Raw genomic sequence first — 19037 nt, 5'->3', positions numbered from 1 at the left:
TAGAAATAAAAGCAAAAATAAAGAAATGGGACCCAATCAAACTTATAAGCTTTTGCAGAGCAAAGGAAACCATAAACAAAATAAAGAGACAACCTACGGACTGGGAGAAAATATTTGCAAATGATACGACTGATAAGGGCTTAATTTCCAAAATATACAAACAGCTCATACAATTCAATAATAAAAAACCAAACAACCCAATCAACAAATGGGCAGAAGACCTAAATAGACATTTTTCCAAAGAGGACATACAGATGGCCAACAGGCACAGGAAAAGATGCTCCCCACTAATCATCACTAATTACTAGAGAAATACAAATCAAAACTACAATGAGGCACCACCTCACACTGGTCAGAATGGCCATCATTAAAAAGTCTACAAATAATAAATGCTGGAGAGGGTGTGGAGAAAAGGGAGCCCTCCTACACTGTTGGTGGGTGCCACTATGGAAAACAGTATGGAGGTTCCTCAAAAAACTAAAAAGAGAGCTACCATATGATCCTGTAATCCCACTCCTGGGCAAATACCCAGACAAAACTACAATTTGAAAAGATACGTGCACCCTGATGTTCATAGCAGCGCTGTTTACAATAGCCAAGACATGGAAACAACCTAAATGTCCACTGACAGATGAATGGGTAAAGAAAATGTGATGTATATATATATATACATATATATAATGGAATATTACTCAGCCATTAAAAAGGATAAAATAATGCCATTTGCAGCAACATGGATGGACCTAGAGATTATCATACTAAGAGAAGTCAGTCAGGAAGAGAAAGACAAATACCATGTAATATCACTTACACGTGGAATCTAAAATACGACACAAATCAACACATCTACGAAACAGAAACAAACTCACAGACATAGAGAACAGACTTGTGTTTGCCAAGGGGAAGGGGGTGGGGGAGGGATGAATTGGGAGTTTGGGATTAGCAGATGCAAACTATTATATATAGAATGGATAAATAACAAGGTCCCACTATATCGCACAGGGAACTATATTCAATATCCTGTGATAAACAATAATAGAAAAGAATATGAAAAAGAACATATACATATATATGTATAACAGAGTCACTTTGCTGTACAGGAAAAATTAACACAACATTGTAAATCAACTATATTTCAATCAAATCAAAAAAAAAAAAAGAACAATGGTCTGTTAGTCTAATCTGATTCAGGGAGAAGAAAAAGTTGCTATAAGGTGGTTCCAGGGGTCTCCAGGAATCTCCCATAACACTAGGACATGTATTACTACAGACTTTCATAAGAGAAAAACACTGAGGAGCAAAGAGGGCCAAGGATTTGCCAGCTCCTACCCTCCCTACTTTTCTCCCCCCCTTTCCCCCCCTCCCTCCTTCCTTTCTTTATGATTCACTTCTAGGAAATTGACTCACCTTAATTATTTATTGCATTTAATACGACAGAATTTTAAGATTTTCTAAAATACAAAATTGATTTTTAAAACAGCAAAGTGCTTTAAATTTCTAGATCAGTCTCTCCCTCAGCCCCCAAATCAAATTTCACCAAGGAGGTAGATCCCTATCCTAACCCACCTACACCAAAATCCCCTGCTGCGCTGCCTGGAGCTTTTTCCATGTCATTTATAAATAGAAGGAATAGATTCACATATGTTTTGGAAGCACATCTAATACGTAAATGGGAGTTCACTGGAGGTTACCAACACTTGGTGACTCTTCCCATGGTGTGTCAACTGGCGGCCCCCTATATTTTTAGTCCATGTTTAATTCACCACTGACACCTGCCATACAGCTCTCAAATCCATCCAATTCTCCACCTTAATCCAAAACACTGTCACCTCTTGCCTACATGACAGCAACAGCATCTCATCTCTCTACATTCCCTTGGGCATCCCTTAATCCATTTTCTATACTGTGGTCAGAAAGCTCTTTCCAAAGTTCCTTATCATCTGTTTTTTGGCACCGTGTAGAATTCTCCGTAACACTGAACCCATTCGCAATTGGCCTTGGAGCAATTATCCATATGCTGCCGGTCTCCCCACTACACTGAAAGGTCTCTGAGTACAGGAAGCTGGTCTGCTTCTGCTCATCCTTACACCCTCAGTGTCTGGTACACGGCGGGTGTTTAACATATTTTTAAAATACTACATAATGTCAATAAACTCTACGTAACTTACTTATTTGTTATGCTTGTTATCTGTTTCTCACCTTGCCCCTGGAAGGCAGGGGGTTGGCTGTTCTGTTCACCCATGTTCTCTGAGAGCCTAAAAGGGGGCCCAGTGCTTAGAGGGCCCTTTGTGACCTTTTGTTGGAGGAATGCATAAATGAATGAATGAGTTGAGTACAGTGAGAACCTAACTTCCTGGCAGTCCAGGATCTTGTTTGGTATAATTCCAAGCTCTTAAAAAGTGCTGGCCTGCACATTTCTAGATAGAGAATGTCTCCAGGAAATTTGAATTTGTACTCCAGTGCTCAGAACCATGCCAGTCAGAGGCTCAGTCCTGTTACAGGTAAGAACTGCAGGAGGAGCAACTTTGGCCACAGGCCAGCGTTCTGAGGTCAGCCACTTCATCTGTGTAATTCCCACCCCTGTTCATCCTTGGGCCATCCACTTGAATTGGAAAATAAATCCCATCCCCGCTAAGGTGTTGGTTGATAAAGGCTTGAGCTACTGCCCCTTCAAGAGTAATTTGCATTTTAATAGAGGCTCATCGGCCCCAAAGGAATCAGTAACTCTTCTAAAGATGTAATTTCCAGCACAGCAACTGCAATATTTTGGGGCAAGACTCTGCAGTGTTGCCGATCCAGATCAACAGGGGGACTCCCTCAGTCCCGCCTTGAGGCTGTGTAAGACTGACCCACCATTTCCCACTATTATTACTGTGAACGTTGCCTTTTTGTGCCTAATCTCCTCAGGTCGCCTGACACTCGTGGGTCTCTCATGTCAACACAACCCTTTTCAACACTGGCAGTCTTAAAGTGGTCACATCAACAGGGCCACAAAGTGAATTGTGACAAAACTTCCAAGCTTTCTTGGTACCCTAAGGAAGCCAACAGTCAGGTATTTAAAACCTAATACGGGCAAAAGGGAGTAGAAATGATTTCGTAGGTCCTTCATGATACTGTTCATTTAAATTCGTTTTGTGCAATTTGTTTTCAGCCCCAACTTTTTACTTGTATCAAAAGCCCTGCAAATGGAAGGTGGGCAAGAGACATCCGTTCGTGAGCTGGGAATATTCTAAATGCCGAGTCCTCCAGGGCCGAGTTCTCAGTGGTGCCTTGAGAAATTCTGGAACTGCAGAAATTCTGGATCTTGGAATTCCGCATTCGAGAGCGGCTCCTGCTCGCCACACCTGGGACCGAGCGCTCGGAATTCACATCTTCCCGACCCCGGCCCCGCCACGCGCGCCCCTCCCCCGCCCCGGGCCTGCCCCAGGCTCGGCGGCGGCTCGCCCCCTGTGGCGCGACCGGGCCACGGGCCCGGCTCCCAGGCCCCTTCCCCGCCGCTGGCCCGGGGCTCCGCCTGCCGCCCTCGCCCTTGAAGCGCCCGCGATCCCCACTCCCCTCCGCGGCGAGAGGCGCGAGCGCCGAGGCCCAGCCGCTGGGACCACACCTGCGCCAGCCCGTTCCCGCCCCGCTCGGTCCCGGCTCGAGCTCCGGCCCCGGCCCCGACCCGCGCGCGGCGGCGGGGCTCGCGCCCGCGGACAGAGGCGGCGGCGGCGGCTCGCTCCCGCGCCTGAGCTGGGGAGCGCGCCGGGCGGGCGGGAGAGGGCGCAGCGCGGCGCGGCCGGCGAGCGGCCCTGCTGAGCGGCGGCGGCGGCATGGGCGCGGGCACCGGAGGGGGCTGCGGGTGCCCGGCTCCCCGCCCGGCCCGGCCCGCTCCCAGTGCGCTGCCGCCGCAGCCCCTGCGGCCCGCGGGGAGGCCAACCCCGCAGCCGGAGCAACTTGCCTCGGACCCTCGGTGAGGAGGGGCGGCGCGCGGGGCCGGACGGGAGCAGGCGAGGCGTGCGGGCGCGATGCCTCCGGCCGGCGGTCCGCGCGCGCCGCGCCCCGCCGCGCTGCCCCGCAGCCTGTCCCGCCTGCGCGAGTGCCCGGGCCGCTCCCGCATCGTGCTGGCGCTCGGGGCCACGCAGATGGCGCTCGGATGCCTCATCGTGGCCGTCAGCTTCGCCGCGCTGGCGCTCACCACCTCGGCCCGCGTCCGCCACTCCTGCCCCTTCTGGGCCGGCTTCTCGGTGAGTGTCGCACGGGGCTGCAGGCGGGGGCGAGCCTACCAACCCGCGGGCGCCAAGTTCGGGGCGCAAGCGCCCGCGCGAGCTGCCGCAGCCCGGGGTGCGGTTCAAAACTCGGGCAGGGTAACTCCGGGGACCCGACTCACCGCTCGCCGCCCTGGGAGCGTGGCTTTCCCTTTCCTATCGCGCTGGTCCCGGAGTAACTTTTCTTCGAGGAAGCAGAAGCCAGGCGCCCGCGACCACCCGAGGGGCCTTCGGGTGAGGGTGGGCGGCGGGCGCGCTCCGGGGCGGGCGGCTGCGCCCTGGGGCCCCCTGCTTCCCGGTGGCCGGGGACCCGCCAGGCGGGCTGGGCGGTCCTGAGCGAGGCGGGAGCAGGGGTGCGAGCCTGGTGCCGGGCCGCGGCTCCGTGCGCCTGGCCTCCGCGGCGGCTCTGGCCGGGCACTGGGGAGCAGGGCGCGTCGCGTCGGGTCGCTGGTCAGTCGAGGCGGCGGGAACCGGCCGGACCCGCTTTGGCCGCCCACCCGCTTGGCGTCCAGGACTTGGCGCGTCCCTCGTTTGGCGGGAACGCACCGGCGAGCTCAGCGGGCGGCGGGACTGGGCGAGCGAATGCTGGCGGCGTCGGGGGGCGTGTTTAGTGAGCTTCGTCGCCGCGAGGGTGACCGATTTTCAGGATTTTGACCCCCAAATTAGAGAATCCAGTGGCTGACAAACCTCCATAGGAGCAAAGCCACCAGGAATCCCATTAAAGGAAATGATTGTCTCCAAGAGTTAATTTTGGGGGGCATTTTTTGATTGAAGTCGTTTTTTCCTGTATTAGTAAAGAACGGACATATGGAAACGGTAAAAATCGATGCAGAGCAGATAGTCTTTATAAAGAGAGGCACTTGTTCTGCGAACTCTTGACATCTGTAACTACATTTGGTTTCTGGTGCTGGAGTACATCTTACAGGTTTAAACCGTAAACGCAGTGTGTTTAAGTTCCATCTTCAGAAATCCAAACCAAGCCTTTGTAACGAATGTTTGCTATTTGTTGTTGAGTTTGGAAATTTAAAAATTCTGTCCAGCTTCGCTTTTTGTTGTTGTTGTTCTTTTGTAATGGCCTTTGTTCTCTAAGTCTGATGCCCGGCTGGTAAAATGAGATCTGAGCAGAACTGACTCTGTGACACCCTGATCGATGCAGGTATGGTGGTTCATCCTAATGGGGGTATTAATTTTCAAAGCTTATTTCAGACCAGGGGTGAGTCTTGGAGAGCTGATTAAAACATCAGCCATGGCTGACTAGGCCATAGCTCGCAGTGTTCAAATCAAAGACAGGGGGGTTGGAAGCAAGACCCAGAAGTCATGATTAAAACGGGCCCCTGTATATAGTCTTCCTACCTCTGTAGCTCAATTTTTAGCATGATTTAGTATGCATTGTTTCCATGTGGTCTGTCTAGTGGGCCCGAGTTTGTGTCTGCTGGAGCGGCCTACAGGTGGCAGACTGGTAAATGAGCTTCTCTTCCTGGCTTCTCCTTAGGCCTCTGCTTCTCCACCTAGTCCGAGCTATGTGGCTTTGGCACTTTTCAAAGGGCATGGAAAAAGAGCTGCCTTTTAATAATAAACTTAAAAGGGAAAACACTCGTCAAAAACGGTAGAAAAGCTGTTTATGTGAAAAATGTACGTTCACAGCATTTTAGTCTAAAGAGTTAAATAAATATGTAATCCATGGATTCAGTTTGGGTGATTCATGGTCATTCCTTTCCACAGCTATAACGTATTAGTCCTAACTTCCTGCGATTCAGAATAATTCCACACGTGTCTGCTGTGTGCAGACGTTTCTCTAGGCTCTGGGGACAACAGTGAACAACATTCTCTGCTTACGTTTTAGAGGTTGTAGATTCTGCTCTCCGTCCACCTCCCACTCCCCGCCTCTTTACACCCACTGTTTCACGGGCTAGTTTTCTTTCTTGAAACTGAATCTACCACATGCACCTTTACAATTCTTTCCAAACAGTATATACCATTTTTTACATATGACCTCTGCCCTTTGCAGACATGGTGGTTGGTTCCAGTGATGTTGGGACAGGTCTGCATGTTGGCATGGCTTTCGGCGCTAACACTGGCCCCTTGCCATGAATGTGCCTGCCTGCCCGGACCTGGAAACCACTTTGCAAGGATAGTTTTCTTTTACGAATGGTGACTAAGATGGCCAGCTTTACACCAAAATCTGTTCTGCATGGTTTAGGGCTGCCCTGTGTTTCCTCTGCATTTCCTGAAATAAGAGGTGTGGGCTCTTTAGCACTTTCTAGGTTGCTAGGCCTTCTCTGTGGTGTGTCCATGGTGAAGAACCATTGTAAAAATAATTCTCCTTTATTGAAGAAAAATCAATACCCAAGAAAACGGCATACATTTATTGAGCACATACTGTGTGCCAGGCGTTAAGCTCAGTGTTTTTCGTGCTGTGATAGCACATTTCGTCTGTGGCCCCTGGTGCCCCTGCTCTTGCACAGTTCCCTGCACTTGAACTTGGACTGGACCTCTGACTGGCCTTAGCCAGTGGGATGCAGCAGAACTAAGGCTGTCTCCAGGGCTAGGCCTAAGCCCTGAGATGTCGTGGCAGCTTCTGCAGAGTCCACTGAGGTGAAGAGGGATTAAGGAACTTGCTGTATTAGTCAGGGTTCTCCAGAGAAACAGAACCAATAAATACATATGAGCAAGCTGGAGACCCAGGAATGCTGCTGGTATAATTCAGTCCAAGTCCAAAGGCCCAGGAACTGGAGGGCCCATGGTGTAATTCCCAGCTTGGCCCCAAAGCCTGAGGACCAGGGGTGCTGATGGCCGAGGGCAGGAGCAGATGGATGTCCCAGCTCAGAGAGAGTGAATCTGCCCTTGTTCCTCCTTTTTGTCCTACTTAGGACCTCACTGGCTTGGATGAGGCCCATCTGCGTGGATAAAGGTGACCTTTACTCAGTCTGCTGATTCAGTGGTAATCTCTTCTAGAGGTACCCTCTCAGACACACCCCCAAATAATGTTTTCCTGTCCCCTTCGTCTAGTCAAGTGGATACATAAAATTAGCCTTCACACCTGCCCAAGGTCACACCTGGCCAATGTCAGGTTTGCACTTTTTTTTTTAAACATCTTTTTTGGAGTATAATTGCTTTACAATGTGTGTTAGTTTATGCTGTACAACAAAGTGAGTCAGCTGTATGTATACATATATCCCCATATCCCCTCCCTCTCGCGCCTCCCTCCCACCCTCCCTATCCCACCCCTCTGGGGGTTAAAAAGCACCAAGCTGATCGCCCTGAGGTGGATGGACCTAGAGTCTGTCATACAGAGTGAAGTAAGTCAGAAAGAGAAAAACAAATACCGTATGCTAACACATATATATGGAATCTAAAAAAAAAAATGGTTCTGATGAACCTAGAGGCAGGACAGCAATAAAGACGCAGGTTTGCACTTAGTTGCTCTGACTTGTGATGCCACTGTCCTAGCCATTAGACTTAATTGCCCCCCAGGCAGAGGCTGATGGCGGGTGGGGTGGTGGAATAGAGCAGGCTGTAAAGGGTCAAAGGTAAAGCCTCCACAGGGAGGACACACCTCTGTTTCTTAGGAAAAGCACAAAATATGTGTAGAAAGGTGATGATTCAAGAGCACTTTGGGGAGGCATGAAATTAGGGAAATTGAGGAAGTCTGAGGATCGGGGACAGGGCTGGGGGGTCCTTGGCAAGGTTGGAAACGGGAAGGGGCGGCAGGTCTGGCCAGGGAGCAGCTGCTGTTTCAGTGACTTGAGAACCACCTGCAAGTGGTGGTCCTGTTCTGGGTCCCTGCCATCCAGTTGGAAATTAGGGGTGGGCTGACTTCCCCAGGGATAAATGCTTGGCCCGTTTTGAGAGATGATGATCTATATGAACAATTTAGAAGACTACCAGGGCTGTGTGTGTTGTTTTTAAATGATCATCGAATTCAGTTTTTTTTTTTTAAGTGAACCTTATATCATAGAATAAACAGTTTAGTATATGTAATAAAAAATATTAAAAATGGAATTAAAGGGGAGGGGAAGGAAATCTACAGTGCTGCCTCTGGCACTAGTGGAGGTCTTGAGTAGGTATCCTTTGATAGAGCAGCCTCATTATTTTTCTTTGAAATTTTCTTCATGCCCAGGACATCAGCGACAAATAAGTACCCTGTGAATGATCCACATTGCCAGGTACACGTGTTGATAAAGACATAACCAGACGTAGCCGTTAGGAGCTGTTTATGCACGTGTGTGTATGTAGTTTTTTTCCTTTAAAAGCAACACTATACTCCAAAAGCAACAGAAGCTTGTTGCAGTAACTGAAAACACAGAAGGGTATAAAGAAAATGACAACAGTGCCTTCTTCCATCCCAATTCTGTACTCACAGGTAACCGGCATTGATGGTGTTGTTTCATGTGACCTTTCCATACTTTCCTTTACAATCACAAAAATATTAGGATTTATGTATATGTGTGGAATATGTTTCTTTCCTTTTAAATAATTTTTACAAGAGGTCATACCACACACCTTACTCCGTGACTTCTTTTTTTTCTTTTATTTCGTGTATAATAAATATTCCCAGCCATAATTTATTATTCCTATTATTCCCATTATTTTTAATGACTGCATAAGGGTCCATAGTATGAATTTTTATAATTTATTCAGTTCTTCTCCTGCTGAGAATACTCTGTGTCAGTTCTGTGTCTCTATAAACAATGCTGCTTATCTAGCCTTAGAGGCCAGTGCTTGTTTTCTGAGCATGAATTCCCCAAAGTGGAATGGCTAGTTGGAGGGTATTCAAATTTGGAATTTCATTAGATATTGCCAGATTAATTCCACAAAAGGTTGCAGTCATCCCTGTCCACAGAAGCATGACACAAGGGTGCCCTTTTGCCACCCTCTTACCAGCCCAGGCTGTTAGCATTCTTTAACATTTTATTCCTCTGATGGAAGAAAAAAATATTTCATTGTTTTCACTTGATCTGACTTTCCATGGTTATTTCTCTCATATGTTGCAAATGTTTTCTTGCAGTTTTTCATTTCTCATGTGGCTTAATTTTTGGTGTCTTTTACCATATATAAAATTTAAAAACTTTTTATGTAGTCAAATCTGTTAGTTTCTCTTCTGCCGTGTGTGGGCTGTTTTCTTAGTTAAGATGGTTGTCATTACAGAGGTCACACAAACATTCCTTTACATTTCCTTCTAATGTTTTTATTTTAGTTTTTACATTCAAATTTTAAATCATCCAGAATTTGTTTTGCATATGGTATGAAAAAAGGGCCTAACTTTATTTGCTTGCAGACAAAGTTCCTATGTACCTATGCTTCTGTTTTGGATTCTATTCAGTTTTACTCTCTTTTATTTTTTTTCATTGAGATGTAATTGACACAGAATATTATACTAGTTTCAAGCATACAACATAATGATCCGATACTTGTATGTATTGCAAAATGATCACCACAGTAAGTCTACTTGTGCAATAAATCTACTTACATATTCATCACCATATATATCGTAGTTGACAAAATTCTTTTTTCTTGGGATGAGAACTTTTAGGATTTAGTCTCTTAGCAACTTCAAAATATGCAGTACAGGATTGTTGTTAACTATAGTCGCCATGCTGTACGTCACATCCCATGACAACTTTACTCTCTTCATTGTTTTAGGGTCAATACCGCATACTTTTGATTAAGGCAACATCCTGGTGAGTTTTGCTATTTGGTCAGGCAGGTCCCTCCATACTGTTTTCTTTTTCAAAAGTGCCTTGGCTCTTCTTCTGTATTAACTTTAAAATATCTGTGTTTATTACTCATAAATTAGTAGTTTCCAGTAATACCCTCTTAGGATTTTTTTTTTTTAGTTAATTTATTTTATTTTTTGGCTGCATTGGGTCTCCGTTGTTGCGCACGGGCTATCTCTAGTTGTGGCAAGCGGGGTGCACGGGCTTCTTATTGCGGTGGCTTCTCTTGTTGCGGAGCACAGGCTCTAGGAGCGCAGGCTCAGTAGTTGTGGCACACGGGCTCAGTAGTTGTGGCTTGCGGGCTCTAGAGCACAGGCTCAGTAGTTGTGGCGCATGGGCTTAGTTGCTCCACGGCATGTGGGATCTTCCTGGACCAGGGCTTGAACCCGTGTCCCCTGCATTAGCAGGCAGATTCTTAACCACTGCGCCACCAGGGAAGCCCAACCCTCTTAGAATTTGGATTGCAGTTGCATTACACTGATGGATCAATTTTGGAAGTCCTGACAGTTTTATCATATGAAAACTTCCAATTCAGGAACATGGTTTGCATCTTCATTTCTTTGTCCTTTGTCTTATACCTTTCAGAAAAATCTTTTATGGGGATGCGTTCATGGGGGCAGATTTTCAGTCTCCCCTAAACTGCTTTTGAAAAGTAAACCAGTTTATAAGATCAACCTAGAAAAAGCTGAGTGAGGACAGGTCGATGAAAGATGGGAGACGCCCACAGGTCAGGACAGAGACGGTGTAGCCAGTCCACCAGCAGCAGCCGGAGCTGCAGATGAACAGCAGGGGAGGCGGGGCGTGGGTGGTGGGCAGTGAACGGGAGCTGTTGACAGGCTGTGGGAACCAAAATCACCACGAGTTACTTAACTGGCAAAGTGGGTGGGCGCCGGAGAGGTGCTCTGGGGCTTCTGGTTGTGGGTGAGAACAGTAGCCGTGCAGGGACGTGGAGCACAAGCCTGGGAGCATCCGAGAAATGCACAGTGAGTCTTTCCTCCTAGAAGGTCAGAGCCTTACCCTGAGCAGAAGGACTGGAAACCTAAACCAAATTGAGCAGGACGGGAACGCAGACGGCAAGGCAGGGGAGGTTCTGACGGTGCAGGTCGGGGGAAAGAGATCTCAGAAACTGCTTCAGCAGCAGAAGAGAAGACCCCGAGCAGAGAGTGTGGTCTTGGAAATTAAGGACTTCGGGGGTCTAGAGCTGGAGCAAAGGGCCAGGGTGGGAGTGAGCTTTATGAGGGTTCTGGGTTTAACTCTGAGAAACAAATAAGTGGATACATAGAGATCTCACACTTGAGTTCTTTACAGGTCCATAGAGCCCGGCCGGAAAAGCTGTCCTAGCCCATCCCCTCTTCTTTAGGAGCTTTCTCTTCTCGCATCAGGAAAAACCACCTCATTCATACATGGGGGAAAAAAAAATGGAACATTAGGTAACTTTATGCAAAATTGATTCAAAGGAAAATGATGAAAATGAACATAATGGTGCTACAGAAAATGAGGGCACACCAGAAAAATCATAAACTAATATTTCAAGATAAGCTAAAATAGAAAACAATTTGAAAGAGTAACATCCAGCAGAAATTTAGAAACGACAAAGGATATGGCTAGATAACAGAAAATTATGAAATGAGAACAGATTGATGTCAGGAAAGAATTAGGAAAAAATGAATTTTAGGAAGGAAGACTAAATTGTGTCCAGAAGGAACACAAGAGCAAATGGTTTCCATAGACAGCACAGAAGTAAAAATACAGGATGAAAAGGAGAAAAATGAAAACAATAGCCAATAAAGAAAGGGATAGAGTGAATTAGAAAGTATAGGAGACAGGCAAAAGAGATCTGATATATATATATACAATTAGAGTGTCTAAGACAGGAAGAATAAAGCAATGAAATAAAATAAATATTTAGAACTATAATGCAAGAAAACTTACCTAAAAATAAAAGAAGACTTGAAAATGTCTACCATGTAACTGGGGGGGAAAAATCAGTGCAGAATAATCAACATTGAGATATATCCCTGTAATATAATGAATGTTAAAGATAAGGAAAAAATCCTTTGGGCATCCAGATAAAAAGTCCTAGTCATTTGTATTGTGCATTGGAATTCTCATAGCCAAATAAATTCTTTGCTAGAAAAGGTGAAGCAATATTTTAAAAAGTAAATTTTGGGGGGAAAAAGTTGAAATTTCCAACTTGTAGAAAAGTTATAGAACAGAACTGAGAACTCCTGTGCTGTATCCCTTCAGTTAAGTTCCCTGATTGTAACCGTTTTACTGTATTTGCCCCATGGCTTGCACTTGTGTACCCTGTCTCTCTTCCTCAGTGGGAAAAAAAAAAAATCCATTGTCATTAGTTTTTTTTCTTGACCTTTTTGGGAGCAGGCTGCAGAGGTGATGCCCCATCACCCCTAATAATTTCAGAGTATATCACCCCCACTCGAGGATACTGTTCTGTATTACCAGCACAAACTCCTCCAGACTAGGAAATCAACATTGAAAGAATACTGTCACCCGATTCATAGACTCCATTGCAATTTCACCAACTGTCCAAATAGTGTTCCTGTCCCCGTTCTGGCCCAGGATCCTATCCAGGAATATGCATGTCTCATTTCTCTTTGTTCTCTTCAGTCTTCCTTTGTGTTTTGTGTTTTCCATGGTCCTAAAGAGTATAAGCCTTATTATTCTATAGGATGACCCTGAACCTGGGTCCATCCGGTTTATCCTCATGGCCACACTCGGGTTATGCGTTCTTGGAAGTGAATGAAAAGCAGAATGGAGATGCAAGATGTTCTTTCAATTCCTTCTGTCTTCTGTATTCTCTGATGAGCAGTCCATGGTAATTTAAATTGTTGCTCCCATGTGAGTTGACTGACTTTTTCTCCTTTCATCTCCATTCTGCTGTTAAACTCACCCAGTGAATTTTTTACTTTGGTTATTCTGTTTTTCAGTTTTTAAAAAAAAATATAATTGTGTATATTTGTGCTAAATCAGCTTATATTGGATTTTTTTTTAAATTTCATTTAATTAATTTATTTATTTATGGCTGTGTTGGGTCTTCGTTTCTGTGCGAGGGCTTTCTCTAGTTGTGGCAAGTGGGGGCCACTCTTCATCGCGGTGCATGGGCCTCTCAGATATCGCGGCCTCTCTTGTTGCTCCAAGAGGCTCCAGACGTGCAGGCTCAGCAATTGTGGCTCACGGGCCTAGTCGCTCCGTGGCATGTGGGATCTTCCCAGACCAGGGCTCGAACCCGTGTCCCCTGCATTGGCAGGCAGATTCTCAAGCACTGCGCCACCAGGGAAGCCCTGTTTTTCAGTTTTAAAACTTTCCATGGGTTTCCTTTCATATCAACTCGTTTTTTTTTTGGTTTTTTTTTTTCAACTCGTTTTTTTTTTTTCTTTCAGTTTTTGTAGCTTTTCATTCATTCCCAAAACGTTCGCTCTTACTTACTGGAACATTTTTATCATCACTGCTTTAAAGTCTTTGATCATTCCAAGATCTATCAGTGATTGTGTTTTCCCCTGGGAGTTGACAGTCCTGATTCTTTGTAGGCTGAGTAATTTTGGATTATATCCCGGACATTTTGAATATTATGTTGTGAGTCTCTGGACATTGTTTAAATGCAATTAAGAATGTTGCTATTTTTTATGACACAAAGAACTTATCTATGAAACAGACTCACAGACAGAGAGAACAGACTTGTGGTTGCCAAGGGAGAGGGGGGGAGGGATGGAGTGGGAGTTTGGGATTAGCAGATGCAAACTATTATATATAGAATAGATAAACAACAAGGTCATACTGTATAGCACAGGGAACTATATTCAATATCCTGTGATAAACCATAATGGAAAAGAATCTGAAAAAGAATATATATTTATATATGTATAACTGAATCACTTTGCTGTACGGTAGAAATTAACACAACATTGTAAATCAACTATATTTCAATAAAATTTTTTAAAAAAGAATGTTGCTATTTTTGTGTTAGCAGCCTATCCATTCTCTCCGATTTAGACCACGTTGAGCTCAGCCTTCTGTGTATTGTCATTCTGATGTCAGTCCAGTTTTCAAATTCTTTGCAGTACTTTTCAGCCTGTCCTGCACATATAACGCCCAGTGGCCAGTCTGGTTCTGGGGCGGTGATCTATCCTGTATAGCACAGGGAACTCTACTCAATATTCTGTAATGGCCTATGTGGGAAAAGAATCTAAAAAAGAGTGGATATATGTCTATGTATAACTGATTCACTTTGCTGTACGCCTGAAACTAACACAACACTGTAAATCAACTCTATTCCAATAAAAATTAAAAAAACAAGAAAGGATTCTGTTTAGGGTCATGTCTTCGCCTCAGGGATGAGCCCTCTAGTTCATAAACAAATTTCAGGGATCACTTCCTGCAGTTCCTCCCTCTGTGATCTTCCTGATGTTTTCTGTTTCCCTGGGGCTTCTCTTATCCAGTCCTCCAAGAATGCTAGGGCATTTTTTTTGTTTTCAAGTAAATATTAAGTTTATTTAAAAAAAATTTTTTTTTAGGAGTAATGCATGACTTTTTTTTTTATTGGGGTATAGTTGTTTTACAATGTTGTGTTAGCTTCTGCTGTACAGCGAAGTGGAGTTCCCTGTGCTATACAGCAGCTTCTCATTAGTTATCTATTTTATACATATTAGTGTATATATGTCAGTCCCAATCTCCCAATTCATCCCACCCCCTCCTTTCCCCCCTTGGTGTCCATACATTTGTTCTCTACATCTGTGTCTCTATTTCTGCCTTGCAAACGGGTTCACCTGTATGATTTTTCTAGATTCCACATAGATGCGTTAATATACGATATTTGTTTTTCTTTTTCTGACTTACTTCACTCTGTTTGACAGTCTCTAGGTCCATCCACGTCTCTACAAATGACCCAATTTCGTTCCTTTTTATGGCTGAGTAATATTCCATTGTATATATGTACCACATCTTCTTTATCCATTCGTCTGTCGATGGGCATTTAGGTACTTCCATACCCTGGCTGTTGTAAATAGTGCTGCAATGCACATTGGGGTGCATGTGTCTTTTTGAATTATGGTTTTGAAATATGGTATATGCTCAGGAGTGGGATTGCTGGGTCATGGTAATTCTATTTTTAGTGTTTTAAGGAACGTCCATACTGTTCTCCACAGTGGCTGTATCAATTTACATTCCCACCAACAGTGCAAGAGGGTTCCCTTTTCTCCACACCCTCTCCAGCATTTATTGTTTGTAGATTTTTTGATGATTGCCATTCTGACCAGTGTCAGGTGATACCTCATTGTAGTTTTGATTTGCATTTTTCTAATTATTAGTGATGTTGAGCATCTCTTCATGTGCCTCTTGGCCATCTGTATGTCTTCTTTGGAGAAATGTCTGTTTCGGTCTACCATTTTTTGATTGGGTTGTTTGTTTTTTTGATATTGAGCTGCATGAGCTGTTTTTATATTTTGGAGATTAATCCTTTGTCTGTTGATTCATTTGCAAATATTTTCTCCCATTCTGAGGGTTGCATTTTTGTCTTGTTTATGGTTTTCTTTGCTGTGCAAAAGCTTTTAAGTTTCATTAGGTCCCTTTTGTAAGACTGGACACTATAAAACTCTTAGAGGAAAACATAGGAAGAACACTCTTTGACGTAAATCACAGCAAGATCTTTTTTGACCCACATCCTAGAATAATGGAAATAAAGATAAAAATAAACAAAAGAATGCTAGGGCTTTACCTTGTCTTGCTTAGGGGCCGTGCAGTGGGGGGACAAAGCGAGAGAACCAGCAACAAGGCTTTGTCCCGCCCCCTTGGGACCAAGCCCCTCCTCTGGAGCAGGCAAAGGGGAAGGGTCTTCTGTGCATTGCCAGCTCCTGTTTCTGCTGTGGTGTTGCTTGGGTGCTGGGGTGTGAGAGTGCTGCAGAGAGAAGAGAGAGAAACCCAGAAGCAAAAACACTGGGGATTTGCTCACTCTCTTTGGGCATTAGGGAGCCGATTTCCAAATCCTTGAGCCAGAGCTCGGGGGCTTCTCCCGGGCCCTGTCTGTCTGCCTGCATGCTCAATTGTGGGTTTTGGGCTGTGTTGCATTTTGGCTGGGGGATGCATGCTCAAGAGGGAGCAATGACAACCCTCTGCCACTGTGGTGGTAACTGGAGTTCCATCGCTCTCCACCCATCTGCCTGCTGTTTTGCTCTGAGTTTCCCAGTGGTCTGTTCTCTGCATCCCATCAGGTCCACGGCTGCAATCAGTGGGAGACACAGGGTGGTGTGTGCTTTCTCCGCCCGGGACCAAAACCTCAGTGCTGTTCCCCCTAGTGAGCCCTTTCATAGTTGTTTACTAGAGAGTGAGCTTCAGAAAACTTGAAATGATGGTGAAGCTTTTCATAAGGTCTAATGATGAACAATGACTAGGTTTCACTGTAGAACTAAAACTCAAAGATAGCAATAAGGGAGGCAGACTAATACACAGCATTAGACGTTCGGGTTATGTGGAACCATACAGCTAGAAAAATAAATGGGAGGAGATGAGGGAGAAGTAGAATCAGCTCCTTAATTGGCACATTGGGGTGAGCTAGGATGGAAAAATGTCTCTCAAAACTGACAAAGCAAGAAGTGGAAGGTTAAGTGTATTGAAGACCATACAGATTAACAGCAGATTGAATACTAGTGACTAAAATGGATGCTTTAGGAAGAGCGGGTGGCGGGGTGGGGGAGAGAGGGGGAGATGAAGAAGCAATTACTAGCTAATTACATTATTGCTCATAGGAGGGAGGGAGGTAATAATGTCTAAAAGTGGAGGGTGCTAAGGGGGTTATATAAGGTAGTAATATAAAAGGAGCAACTAGAACCAAATCCTTCCTACGTACCTACAGAAACGCAGAGAGAGAAGCAAGCAGACTGCAGCCCACGGACGAAAAGACTGAGTTTGTGCGTCAGTGTTTTAAATATAAGGCTAAAAATCTGCAAAGCTGATGCCACACATCCAGACTGTACTAACATTATATAAATGGGCTTAATTCACCTAGTTTAAAAAGTTTTTCAGGTTGACTTAACAAAGCAAGATCTGGAGATAGAGTTAAAATGAAGAGATTTAGAAAGGCTAAAAATAAAAGGACTGGAAAAGATATACCGGGCAAATTGAAATAAAAAGAAAGCAGGCCTCTCTCTCTCTCTTTTTAAATTGAAGTGTAGCTGACTGACAGTGTTGTGTTAATTTCTGCTGTACAGCAAAGTGATTTACACATATACACATTCTTTTTCATTTTGGTTTATTACAGAATATTGAATATAGTTCCCTGTGCTATATATACAGTAGGACCTTGTTGCTTATCCATCCTATGTGTAGTAGTTTGCATCTGCTAACCCCAGACTCCCAATCCTTCCCTCCCCTATACCCCTCCCCGTTGACAACCACAGGTCTGTTCTCTATGTCTGAGGCCTCACTCTTGGTACCAGGCAAGGTAGGATTCATATATTCTTGCTTATTCGTGATACAATGTAATGCTGTATCTTTGTATTTTGCTTCAATGATTAACGTTTTTAATATGAATGTTAAATATTTGAACAGGTAAAGTGTTCTAACCTTCTGTCCTATGGCTGCTGTACCTTTCTTGTCAAATGTGCTCCAAGCTTTTGCGGTGTTGGTTTGTGTTGTCTTTGAAATTTCCCCTTCTCCAGGACTTACTGCTCCTATACAGAGAAACTGTTGACTTTTATTTCTCTCTTATTTTGAAATTATTTATTCTACTTTTTAAAGTAAATGTCTTGTGCTTTCCATTTCTACATCCATATCATCTATAAATAATTGTTTCTTTATATTCAGTGTTTTCATATCTCAATATTTGTCGTACGCTGCTTGCTCCTTTCCTTATTGCATTAATCGGAATCTTCATTTCGAATGATACTGTGAAAGGAAGCATTCATGTCTTGCTCTTGAGTTTACTGGGAAAAGCTTTAGTTTCATTGCTTTTATTTCTTAATAGGTAGGTAATTTTGATGACTTAAATTTTGCTGTAATTTCAAACTTGGAGAAAAGTTGCAAAAAAGTACGAAAAATGCCATATATCCTTAACCCAGATTCACCAATTTTTAACATTTTGCCCCTTTCATTTTGTCATTTCCAGGCCCCCAAACCCCCTGAACAATCAGTTGGTGATACCTCCATCTACATATTTTTTCTGAATCACTTGAGAGTACATTGCATGCCCCTTTGCCCCTAAATACTCCAGTGTATATTTCCTAAATAGGCATTACATAAACATGAAGCCACCATAAAAGTGAGGAAATTAACATCGATACAACACTATCCACAGTCCATATTCAAATTTTGTCAATTGTCCCCGAAATGTTCTTTATAAATATTTCCCTCACCTGCTCTCTAGTCCAGTATTCAAATTAGGAATTTAAAAGTCAAACTTACGTAGTTTCCTGTTTAGAATTCTTACAAGGAATGACTGCTGAATTTTTCAGATGTCATCTATTTATGTAATCTCTTGGTTTTTCTCTTTCAGTAATTGATGTACTGAAGTATGTTGATAGATTTCCTAATGTTGAATTATCCTTGGCTTCCTGGAATCATCTTTATCACTTATTCTTTTAACATACTGTTAGAATCCATGTGCTGTAATATTAAGATGTTTGCTTCTATAGCCACATACAAAATTCGTCTGGAGTTTGTGCGTTCACACATGTACACAAGCATACACTATCTTTATTAAACCTTGTTATGTTGTGCTGGCTTTGTAAAATAAATTGGTGAGCTTTCCGTATTTTTCTGCAGACTAGCATAGGAAAGGTTTGTTCTTTCTAAGTTAGACAGCTCAGGGAATTTAGGCCATTCCCATTTATTAAGATGTGTGATAGATTTAGTCATTCCTTTTGACTTTATTATTATACTTTACTGTTTTCTGTTTTCTTTTTGCTGGATTGATAAAGTTAATTTTTTTAAAAAAATATGTATTTTTAATATTGTGGTAAAATACACATAACATAAAATTTATGATTTTAACCATTTTAAGTGTACAGGTCTGTGGCATTAAGAACATTGATACGATTGTGCAACCGTCACCACCATCCTCTCC

The 19037-nt window shown here is 43.9% G+C and overlaps 1 protein-coding gene across 13 annotated transcripts in view; it reads left to right on the top strand.

Moving 5' to 3' along the window:
• Positions 1-3740: 3740 nt before the first annotated feature.
• The window catches only part of ENTREP2 (endosomal transmembrane epsin interactor 2), a 398164-nt gene continuing 382867 nt past the window's right edge, over positions 3741-19037 (top strand). For 6 of the 13 annotated variants that reach the window (XM_082448764.1, XM_082448766.1, XM_082448765.1 and 3 more), the window contains exon 1: positions 3741-4226. In XM_082448764.1, the coding sequence (XP_082304890.1) occupies positions 4008-4226 (219 nt within the window). In that variant the 5' untranslated portion in view covers positions 3741-4007. The remainder of the gene's footprint in view (positions 4227-19037) is intronic. The other 7 variants (XM_082448757.1, XM_082448759.1, XM_082448767.1 and 4 more) reach the window with 4 other exon arrangements.

Source organism: Balaenoptera physalus (genome assembly GCF_965194825.1).
Source record: "Balaenoptera physalus genome assembly, chromosome: 2".
NCBI classification, from domain to species: Eukaryota; Metazoa; Chordata; class Mammalia; order Artiodactyla; family Balaenopteridae; genus Balaenoptera; species Balaenoptera physalus.
This window is presented reverse-complemented; position numbering and strand designations above follow the sequence as displayed.